A 19369-nucleotide genomic window follows, 5' to 3' on the forward strand; every position below is an offset into this window, starting at 1 on the left:
AGTAGATGAAGGTATGAATGGGTGGGTGGGTTATAGATGAATGGGTAAGCAGATGCATAGATGAACAGATGAATGGGTGGATAGTGAATCTATGAATGGATGGTAGACATGAATGGAGGTATGGGTAGAATGAATGAATGGCTGGATGGTAGGTGGATGGATGGATGGATGGATGGGTGGGTGGGTGGATAAATGAATGAAGAATGAATTGATGGTTGAGTAGACAGATGAATGGATGGATAAAGGATGAATGGATAAATGGGTGGTTGGATAGACAGTTTAATGGAGTGGGTGGATACATGGATGGATGCATTCACACATGGACAAACCATGAACTTCAGAGTAAAGATGTTTTGCCACTACAGACTTTCCTAGAACAGAGGGCAAGACTTTAGCAGGAAAAATTCTAAATGAGTTTCTCATGCTGCTATGGAGTGTGTGTGTGATGTGTATGATGTTTGTGTGGTGTGTGTGGTATGTGTGTAAGTCTCACTGGTGGCCAGACTGCCCATAGGGAGTCAGGAACAAGGGTTTAAAAAGTGTCCACGGAAGGTTCTTTAATGGCCAAACTTAACATTTGGATCACAGCTTATTCGGCTTTCAGTGTTTTGGAACAATCTTTTCTTGATTGAACACCTTAGCGTAGGCACTCAGGGAAGGCAGAAGATCCTGGCCCCACTCTTTGATATTATAAACATTTTAGTTTGAATACAAAGTCATGGGTTTTGTTGTATCTTCATACTTATGGCATTACACTTTGTTTTTACCCATTCTTCTTCCTGTTGCCCCCTCTAGGTACCCCCAACCTCCAGCTGCCAAGCCCCATCTTTGAAACAGCACCCGTGAGCGGATTCTGGCCTCACGAGGTCTAGCCTTTTGTCTTATCTATGAGCATCTCTCCTTAAATTCTCCTCTGGGTAAATCTGAGCCCTTTCAGATTTCATATTCTCCGGGCAGCTCATCTTGGGCCTGACCTTTGTAGGTCGGCCATGAAGGATCCTTGGTCATCTAATTGTTGCAGTCTCCTTGACGGACAGCTCAGTGCAGTCCTTCCTGCATGGTGTCACTCCCAAGTCAGCAGGAAAAGCACCAGGGCTGGGAATAAATTACCATTGATTGCTTTTGTGGCTGCCACCTGTGCTCTGGTGGTCAGGGTAGCCTGAAGGGTGTTGGACTTACAGGTGCCCTCATGGCCACCAGGAAAGCCCCACAGGTACCCAGCATGCACAGGGTATGACCTCAGGACCCCATTCTCATTAGTAGCAGCTGTCCCTTGGAGAGCCACCTAGACTATTAAGTATTAGAAAAAAAATTCACACTTACAGAGGCTGCTCCTTGTTCAGCCACAGAGCAAGGAGCAGGCTTTATACAGGTTTCTGTTCCATGTAAAGGCAGGCATTCTCCCCTACCCCTGTCTCTCTGTCTCTCTGTCTCTATCCCTCTCTCTCTCTCTGTCTCTCTCTGTCCCTGAGTCTCTGTCTCTCTGTCTGTCTCTGTCTCTCTGTCTCTGTCTCTGTCTCTGTCTCTCTCTCTCTCTCTCTCTCTCTCTCTCTCTTTCCTCGCCCCGTCAATTTTCCCCATTTGCTTATATACCTGGTAGAGGCCTAGGGACACTATGATCCCTCAATAACTATGACAATCATACACAAGTGTTTGGAGTGTGTTTCCAGTGTAGCTCTGGAATTAAACATGGTGGATCTGGCAAGCTCCACCTATGGCTACAGAACTGCCTCTGCCAGGGCCTTCCTGGGCATTGGGCATCAGGACTGCTGACCACTTCAATACCGAGCAGGCAGGAGAGTCACCCTTTCTTGCTGCCTCAGTAGACAGAGCCAGGTGATTGGTCCTATTTGTTCATCAGTGAGGAGAATGTTAGCGATTTCTTCAGCCAGAGATCTGGGGTTCTAGATGCAAAAGAGACTTCTCATGGGCACTATTCATATGGAAATGGCCAGCCCTCTCTGGTAGCCCACAAAGAGCCAGCTTATGGTGGACTGAGATGTTCAGTGCATGTGTGTGTGTGTGTGTGTGTGTGTGCGCGTGCATGTGTGCAGTGCACATGTATGTGTGTGCTCGTGCAATTGTGTGCACATGGGTATGGAGGCTGAAAAGCATCCTTAGGCATTGTTCCTCAGGCACCATCTACCTGTTCTTTTGAGACAGAGTCTCTCATTGACCTGGGACTTGTTAATGACTCCATACCAATGAGCCCCAGGGACCCTTAATTCTGCCTTCCCAGCACTGGGGGTCACAGGTGTGTGTCACAGTGCCTGGCTTTCCACATGGCCATGGAGGATCAAACCCAGGTCCTCACACACACATGGCAGGTCCCAGCTTTGCTGCCTCCCTTGTTCTTAGGGATGTTGTCTCTTAGAAACACACCCTTTCCTTAACACGGTGGTGAAAACTGAAGTTAGTGAGAACAGAAGTCAGGTCCCTCGCTCAGCTCTCAGCCGAAGCCATGGATGTTCCCTCTCTCTTTTTAGGAGAGCTAATGGGATTAGAGGCGCCATCTACCACGCTGGTATCCTCAGTCTGTCATGTTATCTCCCCTGTCAGTTAGCAGCCTGGGCTTACCTTTTTCTCTGAAGAGCATCTAAATAGAAACAGAACCCACTGGGAAGTCCACTGCTTTAAATAACAAATTTTCTGCTCGGTCAGTAGTAAAGAGGAACAGGGAAGATATCACTCCAGGAAGTTGTTTTAGGAGCCGGGAGCGAGAGGACTCTGAGCTATCATTTCCTGGAAGGGTTTGGGATGTTGTCAGATAGTGATGGAAGGAAAAAAAAAATAATTGTGGCAATTGTCTTAGCTGTCTCCGGGCTTGTCATGGTGGTGCTGATAAAATCAAATAAGCTGGAAGTGAGGTGACTTGTTAGTGTGGGAAACGGCCTGGCTCTGGCAGCCGAGGAGGTGGAGGTGTCCAAAGTGCTTGCTCATTACCGGGATTGATTGTCTCCAGCGCTGGGAAAATGTTGGTAAGCAGAAACAATGTCTCAAAGAGGGACCTAGCATCCCTCTCCAGAGCTGCGGCAGTAGGGTAGCCGCTGGCTGCCTGGCTGCAGCTGATCCGGGAGGCAGATAGAGAATTTAGGGAGATAATTGTTCCTGAAAAAAAAATGGTTTTAAGTTTGAAACAAAAGCTGAACAAACCCGATAAGAGAGATAGTGACTTTATTTTTTAAAATAAAAAATTTAAAATACTTCTCTCCTTTTCTTTCTTTACTTCTCTGATTCCTCCTTACTCCCTCCCTCCCTCTCCATCTTTTCTCTTTGTCTTTCTGTCTCTCTGTCTCTCTCACTCCCTCCATCTTCTCTGTCTCTATCTCTCTGTCTCTCTGTCTTTCTCTCTGTCTCTCTGTCTTCATCTCTCTATCTCTCTGTCTGTCTCCATCTCTCTGTCTCTCTGTCTGTCTCTCCCATCCCCAAGGCCTTACTTTGCTGCCTTAGCTGTCTTGGAACTCATTCTGTAGCACAGGCAGATCTTAGTAGTCTTCTAGTCCCAGTCTTCCAAGTCTGGGATAACAGGTGCGAGCCATCTTAAACTACGCAGTTCAGTGGTTTTTAGCCTATTCGAAAATTTCTGGAACCACCCCTGTTTACAATTTGGGGGGGATTTTTATTGGACTAAGGAAACTACCCATGAATTCCCATCCTCCACCTGGCCTGTTTGGCAACCGCTCCCCTTGCTTCTTGCCTGTGTGGATTTACCTGCTGTGGACACATCAAACATCAGACTCATGCCACATGTGAACTGCCGCAGAATGGCAGTTCAGGCCCATTCTGTAATGTGCATCCCTGTTCAGCCTTGCTCAGCAAACCATCCCTCCATTGTGAGCTCACGGTAGAGCTGTTTGTTTCCAGTGGCTGCCCCCTAGTCCCTTGGGACTCACTTAGCGTGTGTTCCTTGGAGGCCCGCAAAGTTGCTGGCTATTTATTGACTCATTGGTTTGTCTGATACACACTTAATAAACACTCAGTGTCTCAGGCAGTGTTCTGGGGACACATTAGCAGGAAAACCAGCCCCCCCCCCAAAAAAACCCCTTGCTTTCGTGACACTTATGTGCCTCTGAGTGTATATTCATCTATGCCAATCGACACCATCAATAAATAATAGTATGTCAGAAACAAAAATCATGGAGCAGCCAGATTCAGAGGAGGGCAAGAGAGCTGCAGAGATGAAGCTGGGTTGTAATGAGACCTCACCAAGCAGATGGCATTGAACAATGGCTGCTCCTTTTACATAGCAACTTGTGTTCGTGCTGATGCTTGGGACACATTTTTCCATGAATTTTTTTTTGGGGGGGTGGGGTGGGGAGAGAAGCTTAAAATAGAGTCACTCGTTTATTCAACAAATGTTGTGGAGGGTATGCATGTCTCCCAGCTATATTTTAGGTCTTGGCTCAATTGTCATCTCCTCACCAAGGCCTTGTGTTCCAAACCCACCTCTGGTATTTCCCATTGTAATTCATCACCTCTATTAAAAAGTTAAAGTGACGGCTGCACATTGTCATCTCTTGAATATTTTTAAAAAATTGAACAAAATTATCTTCTGGATGTTTCACACGAGTATGCAGTGTGTCTTGATTATATCCAGTCCTGACTGTACCTTTAGTTTTCCCCAGGGCTTCCTATCTCAGCTTTCCACCGGGGATGTGATGCTACCAGCCGCTTAGAGATCTCTACACTGACCTCTGCACAATGATAGATGGGAACTGGGAATCACGAGCTGGTTAAACCATTTCTCCCTCATTTTCCCAGCGTGTTTTCTATCACAGAGAGAAATGAGACCAGGAGTTTGGCTGAGCTTGCTGATTTGACTGTTATCAGAGCAGTGGCAGGACAGTCCTTTGTCCTCGATATGTGTGTGTGTGTGTGTGTGTGTGTGTGTGTGTGTGTGTGTGTGAGAGAGAGAGAGAGAGAGAGAGAGAGAGAGAGAGAGAGAGAGGATAAAGCCTGTCCATCCAGGCCCACACTGTGTTTGCTACAGGTCATCAGCACATCCCATCCTGGAACACCTGATTTGATTCTGGCCCACTTTTATTTATATTAATGTCCAGGAAAAGGGTCCCAAGATAAAACAAACCTAAGGCCACAATCTGTGGCATCTCGTTTCTGAAAAAAAAAAAAATCTCATTTGGGGGATGTTGCCACCATCTCTGCTTGCTGGCTCAGAACTATTTAGATGTTGGCGGGGAGGAAAAAGCCCATGTAAATGACAGGATGTCACTCCTTCCATTTTTTATTTCTCCTTCTTTCTCTTCTTTCTCCCTTCCCCCTGCCATATGTACATCACCACGGTCATCATTTCAAGTGATACAGGGACTCATGTCTGGATGTGGTCCTTAGGGACTAGCTGATGGTCATCCCAACGACTCCTTTTCTCATACATGTTTGAGCCGGAGTCATACTGAGCACTTCAACCCTATCATGGGACGTAGGGATGGGGCTAGCCTGTACTACAGGGTGATGCTTCTCTTAGAGATGAGGCTTCAGGAAGAAAGTCCTTCTGCAAGGAGACCTGTGTTTCAGCTCGAGGTGCTCTATGCCTGAGCCTGCTCAACACACACACTTCTGCACATTCCAGCCCCTGACACAAACATTCACACTCTTGCACATGTCCATGCACACCTATACCCACCCCCACATACACACACCTATACAAACCCACCCACACCCATACTCCCACCTCGCACCCCACATGCATACGTACTCCCGAACATGCCCACAAGCCACACTCGATCTCCCACAAGCCACACATGGGCACTTCATGGCTGCTTGTTAGTTGCTCATACCCACCTCACGACTGGCACTTGGATGCCGGGTCCTCAGTAGCAGTCGCCATTATTAAACTGAGACTCAATGAGCCCCTTCCTCAGTCTTTCAAAGCTTATCAAGAGTGGCTCGGGAGCAGGTAAAATTAATAGTTATGAGTCAATTTCCATATATATGAACTTATTAGAAACGACCCCAGCTGCCTGAAGTAGAAAGTTTCTTCCTGGTTTGAGGGAAAATGCTTAAAAACAAAAACAAAAACAAAAAAAAACAAAACCCAAATAAAACCCTCACAGCTGTGACTCCATTGTGACCACCTTTCCACCCATTGCTGGTTGGGGGCAGCCTCTGCAGCTGAATCAACTCACAGGCTGGGACAGTACATGGTTTAGAGGGCAACCATCATGTCTCACCTGACAGGACTGGCTTTTCTCCTTGCTTCCCTCAGAGCCCACACACAGTGTTAGCAAAGATGGCACATGGCGCCTCCTTCCCTGCACCACTTCTGGTTCCTCAAAGGTAGCCACCATTATTCATTGCTGGGAAAGAGCCCCTTGGTTCTGAGAGAAAGCGAAAGTTCCATCTTTCCGGGTAGACTATCCCTTTCAGGAGACCCATTGATAAGTTTCATTCTACATCCAAGTATTTGAATGCCATCTTTGGAACCCCCTGAGACAGGAGGACAGCCGAGAGCTGAGTGTTCCTCATGCCTAGTTTTCTAGAAATCATGTTTGTGGAGGAGCTGTCCATGGTAAAATTTCTTTTGGCGAAGAGGCAGGCAGCAAGTTCTTCCCCCACCACCCTCCCCATGTTTTCCTCACAGAACTGAGCACTGGGGCACCAGATGCAGAGTTCACCAGGCTCCATGAGGCAGGACAGAGGTCTTGAGCCCCCTTTAGTCCAAACAGACTTATCAGCAGAGAAGGTGCAAGCTGGCCTGGGGTACTCAGGTTATGGGGAGTTGGGGAATTAGCTTCCCTGCTGTCATCCTCCTGGGGTCCCGGTCAAGATAGATGCGGGCAGTTGGCAAGAGACTCACAGGATGGGATCCAATCACAGACCCATGCTGATGTTTTTTTTTTTTTTTTTTTTTATTCTTCTCTGTGTTTGGTAAATGCAGTGCAGTAGCTGGCCTTCCTTTTCCAAAAGCCCTCATGTGCAGGAGTGTGTATTATGTATGTGTGTGGGGATGGGTAAGGGTGTGAGTGAGCATGTACAGGCGTGTTTGTGTTATGAATTGGGGCAGATAGGTGGTATTTCTGTATATTATATTTAATCTAATTTGAGGCCGATGGAAAGTCTAGTGTAATCCTCCTGTCAGCCACAGTGTTTGTGATAATCCATGTAGCCCGTGTCATCCTTTCTAACCATTGATCTCATGTTGAGCCCATAAGCCCACAAAATCATCACCATTCTGTAAATCCTGCAGAGTCTGAGCCAGGGACTCCTGAGTTACAGAGAAGCTATATAGACAGGACATGTCTGTGCCTGCTTGACTGGAGGGGTGGGAGCCTGGATCAGAGAATTCTTGGCTTTCCCTGAGTGTGGCCTGATGGTTCTGTGGGTGTGTGTGCAGAGCTGAGACCTATGTGGGTTATGTCCAGAGAGGCTACAAACCTGGGTTCTTATACTTGTAGTGTGTGTGTGTGTGTGTGTGTGTGTGTGTGTGTGTGAACTTGTCACAAGGTGGGCCCTCTAGGAAGGTGAAACCCCCTATTGAGAAAATGCCCCTATCAGATTGGCATGGGCATTTTCTTAATTAATGGTTGATGTGGGAGGGCCTAGCCCACTGTGTGCAGTATATCATTCCTGGATGGGTAGTCTTGGGGGGTGGGGTGTATAACAAAGCAAGCCAGGCAAGCCAGGCAAGCCAGTAAGCAGTGTTCCTCCATGGCCCTCTGCTTCAGTTCCTGCCTCCAGGTTCCTGCACTGACTTCCTTCTGTGATGGACTGTGAGCTGTCTGCTGAGATAAACCCCAGCCCCTACCCCAAGTTGCTTTGCGTAATAGTGCTTGTCACAACGATAGAAAACAAACTAACACAGGCCCTTATGCAACAAAGAGCATCTCTTCTTTAGGGGAGGGTGGCACACCCACTCTGAGGTGCTGCCACACATGGGAAGCCTTGAGTCTCCACCCTCTCTAACTCCTCGGTAACAAAGAGAACTGCGTCAGCTTACCGTGTGCGTTGTTTTCTGCAGAATCACGTGCTTTTACGTTAAACCCTGCTGGACGTCTGTTTTCCAGGGCAAATGGCTCCTTCTATGAGATTCTGCAAGTGGACTTTGGAGTTGATAACAGCAGCGGCCTGGCTGGGGCCCAGCAGATCACCTGGCAGGTAGAATATCCCGTGGAAGACTCCATGAGCGAGCTCTTCGTCTCTGAGATCTTCATCAGCCAGACGACCTTTGTGGGCATCGTCCCTCTCACCATGGTAAGGAACCAGGACTCATGCAGATGAAAGAACTTCCTCTGAGATTTTATTTTGTTTGTTTTCCTCTTCACCTTTAGGGATAGGTGGGTGCCCCTGAGTGTGTGTATATGTAGAAGCTCTAAGGCTTATATCAGAAGCCATCCTTAATTGCTCTTCTTTCATGGTATACAATGTGCCAGAGTCTTTCAGTCAAACAGAACTTGCCAATAATATCCAGTCTCTTGAGCCAACATACTCTGGGGATCCTGTCTCTGCCTTCTCCGGCTAGAATAACACGTGGGCCATCTTACCCACCAGGTATTTGCCTGGGGTTCTGGGGATCCAAACTCCAGCCCACACACTTGTGTGGCAAGTGCTCTGATCACTGAGCCATGCTCCAGCTTCTCCTTTGAATAATTATATCACTCAAAAAACCCTTGAAGTGTCTTTAAGCCCATCATCCCTCGCACACTTGGTGTGCGCTATTTGAACAAGGGGGATGTACTTAAGCTGTGTTTTATTTCCCTGCTTTCCATAAGGGCTCCTGGGGAAGCCGTTTAGGGTTTACTGTATGAGGCTCTTTTCATTTGAGGTGTTGCCGAGTGGCTCCTGGGGACCTCTTGTCTTTTATCGTCTCCATCTGTGTTCATATCAGGTCCAAAGTGCTATACTTTGTGAAGATGGTTTCATTGAAGTGTGTCATGACTGTGTGCTGGGGACAGAGGCTCTAGGTGTCCAGGAACTAGACCCTTGTCAGTTGGCACTGCTCTGAGAGTCCCCAGGTGGCCCTGAGGATTGGCAAAGTTTAGAATGCAGATGGACTGAAAGAGCCTTGTTGGGAATTGACTGGCTGAAGTTGGACAGAGTCCCAGAGCCTGTTAAACTGCCTACATGTCTGCCCCATTGGCATGGCAGGGATGACATCTCTCCCTCGGAGCTTGTCTGGGACTCTGTTCACATTAGGCTCGGGAGCCACAGTTGAAAACGAGATAATGGGTAGAATTCCAGAACCTTCAAAGCATAGTGAGGGTGGGTGGAAATGCTAAATATTTTTGGAACTTTCCTATACTAGACCCAAATTTGGGGGGAGTCCACATTCAGATATTCTGGGCCACCCGTGGCTAGCTGTTGAACACGTGACCTCAGTGCTTCCATCTCAGCTGTCAGTCAACTTGGTTTTGAAGATCAGTCTCATCATAGTGACCCACAGCTGGCTCAGTAGCAACCACAATCTGGCAGGACTTCACTTGTTAAGGGGCAACCCGAGTTCCAGGGGCGGGGGTGAGGGGGAAAAGCAGGGTTTTCCTGCCTCTTTCCCTGAGAGAACTCATTCTCTCCAGCTCAACCTGCATGAGGCCGGCATGGCTGATCTTGTCTCAGGGTCCTTGTGATTTGCTCCATGTATAATTGATAATACCCAGTTCCCTACAAGCTCCTGGGGATGAGATGGCACTAGATGCTGAAGGAGCATTCCTCACCGCCTACAAAGGCAGGTGCCAGTTCTGGGGGTGGGAGGAGCTGTGGAGTGACATGTGCTTATCTGTCAGAAAGGTGGAACCAGGACAGGACACCCGGGTTGGCTAAGTACAGTTCTTGGACCAAATCCAGGTCCATGCCTGTTTTAGCAAAGAAAGGCTTATGGGAACATGAGCCCACTTAGGATGAATCACCTGCGGCTACTTGGGTGCTGAGAGGAGTTTGTATACAAGCAGGCGGGAAGGCATCTCTGGCTTGAGTTTAATTTTAGCACCCGGTAATAGCAGTTGGAGATGAATCCTGAGAATGTGGCTGCTAAGAGGCTTTGGGGGGAATCTCGTCTCCTGCATCAAGGCTCATTTCCCATGGAGGTCTTTACTGACATGATCCTACCCTCTTTGACCTCTTTGAGAGAAGTCTCATGTCTTCTCTCGTGATTGATATGGATAGGCTAGAACTGGGGGAGAAGGAGCTGGCTGAATACAAATGAATGAAGACAGGGGAGAGTAGACCAATGCATGGCTGGCCAGACAGTGGTCCTTTCTGTAGCCTTTCTCTCATGGCCACGGCATGGTGGAGCATCATACCTCCCATGTGGACCATATGGGGTTTGTTTCTCTCCCTCATATGTCTCTAGTGTCCCCTTCTAGAGCATTTTGAGGCTCCTGCATCCTCTAGAGGTGTCAGTTTATATCCCATGCATCCTGCTCCGCTGTGACTAGTCACATCTCTCCATGTGGCTGAGTTCCACTCAGGGACACTCCCATGCTTTTGCCTTTGCTTGCTATTGGCTGGAAAGTGGAATGGTTGAGTTTGTCATGTCTTGGTTCCCTTTGTAGGGCTCAGGATGACTCCAGGTGGGAGCTGGGGGGGGGGGGGTGGCGAGGGATGGCTGAGCTTGCTCAGTAGAGTTTCCCAAGGATTTGTTGAGCTGATCTAGGTGAAGTGTCTACACTCATTAATATTAATACTGTTATTTACATCACCGACAGCATGCTAATTATCATATACAAGGAGAGCTGATACGTACAGAAATAAACAGAAGTTGCATCTCAGGCTAGGAGGTGGCACTTCTCCTGGAGGTTTGGATATAAAATTTCACCACAGGCTCAAAGTATGTGTCCCCAGCTGGCGGTGCTGTTTCAGGAGGCTATGGAGCCTTTAGGAGATAACACCTGGCTGGAGGAAGTAGGTTGCTGGGAAGGGAGGGCTTTGTGGTTTATATCGATGTCTTGCTTCCTGTCCCTCTGTGCTGAGGTGTGAGTATAAAGGTTTGCTCTTCTGCTAACACACAATCTGGCCACACTTCCCTACATTCTCTGCGTGATGGATTATATCCCTTCAAGCCATGAGCTGAAAATGAGTCCCTCTCCCCTCAGCCCACTGTTTCCAATTACTTTATTATAGTGATGGATGAAGAGACTGTTATCAAAGGCCAATTGACTGTTGTGTGTGGGCTTTTTCTTGGGAGACTCGACACACATGGTTCCTTACTCAAGATGGAGGACCCACAATAGACAAAAGCCATGTTTGCACCAAAGTCTAACATGGAGGAACTTTTTCTATGCCACTTACTAATATTCTTCCCTCTGAAACCTCTTGGACTGGACCTGTGTAGTCCACATTGTCTTCAACAATACTGTCCTCCATGCCTCTACTAGGATGGCCCATTAGGTCCTGATTAAAGTGTTTAACCATGTTTCTAGTCCAAACTTCCAAAGTCTTCCACATTTCTCCAACAAACAGCATGGTCAGGCCCATCACAGCAGTGGCCAACTCCTGATACCAACTTCTGTCTTACTGTTCTTTGCTGTGAAGAGACACCATGACTGAGGGAACTCATAAAAGAAAAGATTTAGTTGTGGACGTGCTTATAGCTTCAGAGAATTAGCATGTTATCATTCTGGTGGAAAGCATGACAGACAGCACACAGCACACAGGCAGTCATGGTGCTGGAGACGTAACTGAGAGCATTGCATCCTGATCTGCAGGCAGAGAGAGAGAGAGAGAGAGAGAGAGAGAGAGAGAGAGAGAGAGAGAGAGCAGAGGAGAGAGGAGAGAGGAGAGAGGAGAGAGGAGAGAGAGGGACACAGAAAGACACAGAGAGACACAGAGAAAGAGACAGAAACACACATACACAGATGGAGAGAGACAGAGAGACAGAGAGAAAGAAACACACACAGAGACAGAGAGAGACAGATAGAGAGAGACAGAAACAGATACACAGGAAGTGAAAGAAAGAAAGAGAGAAAGAGAGAGAGACAGAGATACAGAGAAAAATACAGAAACACAAAGAGACAGAGAGAGATAAAGAGAGACAGAAACAGATGAGAGAGAGAGAGAGAGAGAGAGAGAGAGAGAGAGAGAGAGAGAGAGAGAGAGAGAAGAGAAAGGGAGCCTACCATAGGCTTTAGAAACTCAAAGCCTATTCCCCAGTGACACACCTCCTCCAACAAGGTCATACCTCCCTTAATCCTTCCCAAACAGTTCCACTAACTGGACCAAGCATTCAAACCTATGAGCCTGTGGGAGCCATTCTCATTCACACCATCAGAGGAACCAATACATGTATTGGTTTTACTAACAGAGAGTGGGTGAGGGGTTACTTATCAGCGCAGGGATAATTCAAAAGCAGCCATGTCACTGAAACTAAGCTAGTTGGCCACTCAAGGAAGCTGCAACCCTGGAGCGCTCTGCAGGATTTGCAGCCAACGGGATAGTTCCTAGAGTCTCCCCCAGGCAACTCAGCAGGCCAGTCTACTCTTCTTGTAACTGTTGACTACTTCTAAGTCTTGGGAAGGGGTCCTCCTGAATCTTTTACTTCCATCTTTCCCAGACATGTGAAGTTTCCTTGCTTTCTGAGTTTCATGAGCCTCCTGGACCTTCCCGGAGCATAGAACACATAGGGAGCCAGGCACAGCCACAGGATGGGTGGGAAAACTTGATCTACTGGAAAGTCAAGGAAAGTCAAGGAAGACTTGGGTGTGCAGTCTATATGATCCTTAAAGGTGACTGATGTTGGCTAGGAAGTCAGAAAGTCCTTCAAGGCTGAGGAGCAAGAAGGTGTTTGGGGAGCATATTGGGAGCTGTGTGTGTGTGTGTGTGTGTGTGTGTGTGTGTGTGTGTGTGTAAGTTAAAGGCTGCAGATGAGGTGGCACAGCTGCCATTTAATCACAGGGAAGGTGAGGGTGACAAAGCAGCCAAGTTGGACTCATCTGTGTGCTATGGTGTCAGAACTCCGGTTTAGTGTCATTTATTTGTCTAGTTTATTGGACCACAATAAATTTATCAACCAGCAAGTTTTATCAGAGTTTTGTTAGGTTTTGTGTTCTCCCCACTCATAGAAGGTTATTACTTAATAAAAGGGCCCGGAATAAGTCTCTTCTGTCCCTTTGCCTTTCAGCCTTTCTGTCATGTGAAGATTTTCTCTAGAGGACACAACCACAAGGCACTAAGAAATAAAGAGACCAGACCTTCACAGATACTGACCCCAATAGTAGCCTGATCTCACCTTCAAGAAGTAGAATGAGATTTCTGCTCTTTATAAGGTGTCTAGCCTTAGGTATTTTGCTACTTTAGCATGGATGGACCTAGACACCTGTAGTATGCTGGGGCTTATATTATGTCATGTTAAGGCAGAATTATCAATAGCTAGTAAATATCAATTTATATAGCAGGATTACTCTTATCCTCAAGATGATTAACAGATGCCTTCCCAATTCCAACCCTCGTGGTAGCTTCTTTCTGTTTGTGCCTGTTTGGATCCCTGTGCAGTGATGGATTCAGAGGCTCACTTGAGAGAGTTCTGTGATCATTTAGCCATGCCTGCCATAGGTGGAGTAGGAGTGGAGGTAATGCCTGCCATGTTCTAGTCTTTCCATCTTGTCAGTACATTGGGACATTGTAAGAAAGTCTTCCCACTGCCTGTCGCCTAACTTCTTTGCTAACAGGACCCCAGCATAGTCTTTGCCCTCTCTTTGACTAGGCACATCCATATGTCTACTAGCTAAGCAGGATCTCCCAAGCCCAGGGTAATATATGGATTAACCCAATTCATCAATGGAGTGTCATCCATTTGCTGGTGATTATTGTAGTGACTATTTTATGGTGTTGTTTTGGCTAAGAAACCCCCATGGGAAGTCTTCTGAGGAATTGAGAATTACCCCCTATTATCTTTTTGGTACAAGTCATGGATGTTATGACCTTCTGTCCATAGCACAGTGGTGTGAGGGATAAAACCACTGTCCCTTGAGAGGAACTGCTGATAATTTGGGATGGTACAGCAGAAACAGAGAGCCTGGTGTCACCAGCTGCTGAGAACTGATCAGGGATCTCCCAGCCCCAGCTATCTTGACCTGGGACTATAAATGGCCCAGTTTAAAGAAGCCATAGGCTACAAACAAGGGCTTCCTTGTGGGTTCTTTCATGGTCCTATATCTTGTCCCTCAACCTAGTTCTTACCCTTCACACACAGGTACAGGGGAACAGAGCTCACCTCCTGTTGTTCCCGGGACTGAGCTGCATAGCCATCTCTTAGTGCAGGGATGTAGGGAAGTGTTTCTGGCTTTGTCTGTGACAGGGTGAGCAGCCAGTAGCCTACATCTGCCACCTATGTGCTCTCGTGTTCAACCATCTCAGAACCCTCTGAGAAGGTGTGTTATCCAGGGCTTTAATCCAGGCTTATTCAAGAGAGCTGCTGCCAAGGGTCTGTGATTCTGCACTGGGTTTGATGCTGCGGATGCCTGTTGGTCGTGTTTCAGCCTTGGCTTCATGTTAGGAAAATATACAGTTTTGGGGGTGTCACTGAGAGGACTGAGAAGAGACCTCAGGTGGGGAAGCCAGTGTGGGGCTGGTGCAATGGTATAGAAAAGTGATTTTACCAAGGGCAGTGGCTGTGACAATTACTCATTCATTTTTCATCTATCTGTCTGTTCATCCATCCATCCATCCACCCATCCATCCATCTATCCATTCATCCATTCATTTGTTTGTTTATCCATCTGTCCATCCATCATCTGTCCATCCATCCATCCATCCATTCATCTGTCTGTCCATCCGTCTGTCCATCCATCCATTCATCCACCCATCCATCCATCCATCTATCCATTCATCCATTCATTTGTTTGTCTATCCATCTGTCCATCTGTCATCTGTCCATCCATCCATCCATCCATCCATCCATCTGTCTGTCCATCCATCTGTCTGTCCATCCATCCATTCATCTATTCATCCACCCATCATCCATTCATCCATTCATTTGTTTGTCTATTCATCTGTCCATCCGTCATCTGTCCATCCATCCATCCATCCATCCATCCATCCATCCATCTATCCATTCATCTGTCTGTCCATCCATCTGTCCATTCATCTGTCCACCCATCCACCCATCCAACCATCCACTCATTCACTCCTATTGACCCTTCCACTAATACATCTATTCACATATTCATTCATTTATCCATCCCTCTATCAATCCATCAGTTGATTAATATATTCATCCCGACATTGAACAATCTGTATCTCCATCAATTCATTCCTCTCTACATAGATGCATCATTTTATCTGTTGATCCATCCAACCACATATCCTTCCATCCGTCCATTGACCCACCCCCATTCATCTATCCATTCATCCACTGATCTATCATTCTCCATTTGTCTTTCCATAGATGCACCCATTGATACATCTCTCCTTCCATTGAATTGTTATCCACCCCTCCATTGATTCATCTGAATCTGTCCATTGATCCATCCATCCACTTATTCATTGTCCATCCATCTATAGACCAACCCATTTATTGATCTTTCCATCAACCCATTCATTTATCCATCTGTCCATCCATCCACTGGTCCATCCATCCATCCCTTAATCAGTCGATGGACCCATCCACTCACTCACTCACCTCCATGTAGCAAACACTCATGCAGCTTACACTGTGCACTAAGTCTATTGCTCTCTGATAAACAGAGAGAACATGGAGCAGGGGAGGATTTTGAGTTGGATCCAGTAGGCCTTGGAGACCATTTTGTCTAATGTCTTCACATCTAGAAGATCAGCACAGTTGGTCCCAAGCTGCAGAAGTCTCCCCCAGGGGTCACACACAGAGAGGGCCACAGCCTTGGACGCTGACACCACCTTCTTTGGGAATTATTGCTTTCTGCCTCCTCCATGAGTCAGAAATGCTAACAAATGGGCCCATTTCTCCTCTTGCCTTTTCTTTTAAACCTTTCTGAATGTACACGCTTCCCCCTTCCCCTTCCACACTGTTCTGTTCCCCCTTTGGGTTGGTTTTCTGTCCAGCTACTGAGCTTTGAGCATAGGGATTTGTTCCTGTGGGTGGCTTGGAGTTCAAGACAGCATTCCACCATTCAACTCCAGTCCTTAAAACTAAAAAGCCCCAGTTCTGCACATGTAGATAAAAAACACATTATCTTTCAGAAAGGTTGGAATAAAAAAAAAATGAACACACTCGGTGAGTTTCTAGGCAACTGGAACCATGGGCTGAGCACAGGCTGTGAGGAGATAATCAGTCCCCCTTTCAGTCACGCTGGCTGGACCCTTCCAACACGGCCTGGGCACAAATGCCTCTTTATTTCCAATGGCGTTTGGGTGCTGGCAGTGCCAAGCACTGTCCCAGAGGATGGTGATGAATAAGACAGGCAGGGTCCAGGCTCCTCAGCCCGACAGTCTACAGATTCACATAGCTCTTCATTTCAGAAGTGAAGAATGTCCAGGAGACACGGATGTGCAAGAAAGAGACTGGGGACAGGCTGGGCAGCGCTGGAGTGACAGGAAAAGAGTCCTCCTAAGGACTTAGCATTTGCTCTGAGAACTGGATGAGAAAGAAAGAGCCAGCCATAGCAAGCTGTGGAGGAAGAACATTTTAGGCAGAGGGAACAGTACATGTCTTCAGGCAGAATTTAAGTAGGACAAAGAAGACTAGTCAGCTACAGAACGGAGGGCAGCCAGAGAGGGCTAGGGACTGAAAGGCCATAAAAGGAAGGCAGGAAAGGAGCTTTGGGTGTTGGTTGACGTTGGCTCCCAGCTCGGGGGGCTTCATTTTATCAGTTTCCTCTCGCTGCTGTGACCAATGACCTCCAGTAGAGTGGCTTTCACAGTATGAGCTGGCCTCGTGGCTCTGGAAGTCAGATCCTTACATAATAAGATCAAAGTATTGGCAGGGCTAAGCGCTTTCTGTTTTTTTTTTTTTTCGGGGGTGGGGTGGGGTGAGGGTGTGCAGAGAACATCACCCAGGGTGCGTTTTCTGGCTCACAGAGATTGCCAGCATTCCCTTGGTTGTGACCCCCTTTCACTCACAGCATCCTTTCTATGCCACCTCTGAGACTGGTCGTCCGGTGGCTCTCCTGTGAGGAACCCTTGCTCACATCTATGCCACCCGAATGATCTGAGGTCAACTCCTTACCTCTGCAGCCTGATTTGGTCACATCATCAAAGATCTCTTCTGCATGTCCCGAGATTAAGGCATAGGCATCTTTGAAGGAGAATAAAATTTTTATTCTTTCAACTTCAGGGGCTTTGGACTGTCACCTCATTAGTCCCACTTAACAACCTGCGGGAGACAGAGGTTGTAACACTCATGCTCTGAACCTGGGGCTTAGATCTGCCACAGCCCAGTTCGTACCATCACTGACTGCAGGGAAAATGAGGTTCTGGGTACCAAGTCTTATAGCCTCCCATGACTTACCCTGGACTCGGTTGCAAATCAGCCAGACAGTGAGTAGTGTGGGCTGTACTCTGCTTACCATACAGTGGTATGGACTGCACTCTGCCTACCAAGACAACAGCAGCCCACTTTGTCCTTTGTGACTCACCTGTCTGGAACCATGACACCCTAAGCCTCATTAGATATTCTGCACGTTTCTTTCCTTAAACCAAGTCTGTCTGAGACACTGCAGGAGACCATGCCCACTGCTGGCAGCTGGTGCCTAAAATGAGCTGCAGGCAGGTCTGTCTTCTAGGTTCTCCCACATCAGGCAGAGCAGAGGGTCTCTGCACATGATAGCACACAGTGGCAGCCCCCCGTCACACCCACACGCTCTCACCTGATTGATCCAAGAATCTCGAAGCTGAAATGAGCAGTTTTTAGTTGTCAGGGACAGTGTGTGTTTAGTGAATGCCCTTTAAAAGTGGCTGCAAGCAAGTCACATGCTGCGTTCCACATGTGCATGGCAGAGTGGGTGCCACCCATACAGCATAGCCACAGCAGGACATTGTCCCAGGGCATGGCACCAATGAGGTTTGGAAGTGTCTCCCTCCTTACCAAGGAGGCCCCATAACTAGGCTTAGGTGGTGTCACTCCGTCCTGGCATACATTAAATATTCAATGATTCGAGAGGATTGCTTTGGGGAGGGTAACTGCTGCCCAATGGAAACAGTGGTGGGAACCCATCATGATGTTTGGTGGAGTCCCCTGTGTCTTCCTGAGAAAGGGTTTGCCGGTGTGTAATTCCTGAAGGTAAAAAGAGTGAGGGGGAAAAAAAACCAACCTGAGCTAGCTAAGCAAGCTCTGGAGACAAGCCAGGTTGTCAGTCAGAGGCACAAAACGGCAGAATCCAGGCACTTCGATGGCAGAGACACGACAAGACAAATCTTTAAAGGCACTGTCAATATCATTAATATTTATGCCTCATCCCGTAGACACAGTACATCCTTCAAAGACTTCCGCTCTGGAATTGTTCGGCTTCTTTTTGGGGGGGGTGACGGGTCCTGAGTGATGAAAGCCAGAGCGATTATGTGCAAGATCACATCCCAGTCTCACGCCACCCCCCCAAAGGCAGCAAAAGAATCAGCAAACTGTGTTTTGAGACAATGATTTTCTCGAGAAACAAACAAACAAACAAACAAACAAAAAAAAAAAGGGCCTTTGGCTGTTGGCAGGTCAGTGGGGTTGTTGATTACAGCTTGAGCTGTGAATAGGTAATTTTTCTTGTGAGAGCTCAGCTTCCTGGGCCTGATAGTCCTGCTGAGAAGCAGCACAGGGATGTTCACCAGCAAATGGCTTTGCCAGACTCTGCACAGGTCCAGGAGGGGCGGGGGAACATGCTCCCAGCAGTGGGAGAGTGTGAAGATGTGTGTTGGGGCTGGTGAGATGGCTCAGTCAGTGCCACGTTCGCTGTGCAAGTGTGAGGGCATGGGTTCAGGTCTCATAATGATGAACCTAGATGCCTGGGTGTGGTACTGCACACAGCTGTAATCCTAGAATGGAGGAAGTAGAGAGAGAGAGGGGGAATCCGTGGAGCTCACTGGCCAGAGAGCATAGCAGAATGTGTGAGCCCCAGGTTTAGTGAGATATCCTCTCTCTCTCTCAAAAAAAATGTACAGAGCAACAGTATAGAGTTGTAAAGTATAGAAGAAGACACTAGACAAAGTGTCTGGCCTTTATATGCACACATGGGTACCAGCACTTAGCATGCACATGTATGTACATGCTCACATCCCTAGCCACCTCAGTTCAAATAAAACCTTGCTTTTTCCTTAAGCTGTGATTTACCTCTCTATCCTGTCTGTGGAAAGGGTTATGGAAATTCCCTTGATATCTTAAGATGTGGGTAGAAGGAAGCCATAGATGCTTAGTGTTCACCACATACATCTCCAGTCAGGGTCCAAAGTCATTTCTTTATTTAATTAAACATATTATGCATGAAGATGTTTTGTCTGCTTGCACATCTGTGCACCACTTGTGTGC

The 19369-nt window shown here is 47.3% G+C and overlaps 1 protein-coding gene across 1 annotated transcript in view; it reads left to right on the plus strand.

Annotated features, from left to right (window-relative positions):
- Positions 1 to 19369, plus strand: part of Tmem132b (transmembrane protein 132B) — a 256319-nt gene that overhangs the window by 162190 nt on the left and 74760 nt on the right. Inside the window, exon 4 of the mRNA XM_076922970.1 lies at positions 8022 to 8208. Coding sequence (XP_076779085.1) covers positions 8022 to 8208 — 187 coding nt within the window. The remainder of the gene's footprint in view (positions 1 to 8021; positions 8209 to 19369) is intronic.

This window comes from Arvicanthis niloticus, chromosome 24 (genome assembly GCF_011762505.2).
Source record: "Arvicanthis niloticus isolate mArvNil1 chromosome 24, mArvNil1.pat.X, whole genome shotgun sequence".
Classification (NCBI taxonomy): domain Eukaryota; kingdom Metazoa; phylum Chordata; class Mammalia; order Rodentia; family Muridae; genus Arvicanthis; species Arvicanthis niloticus.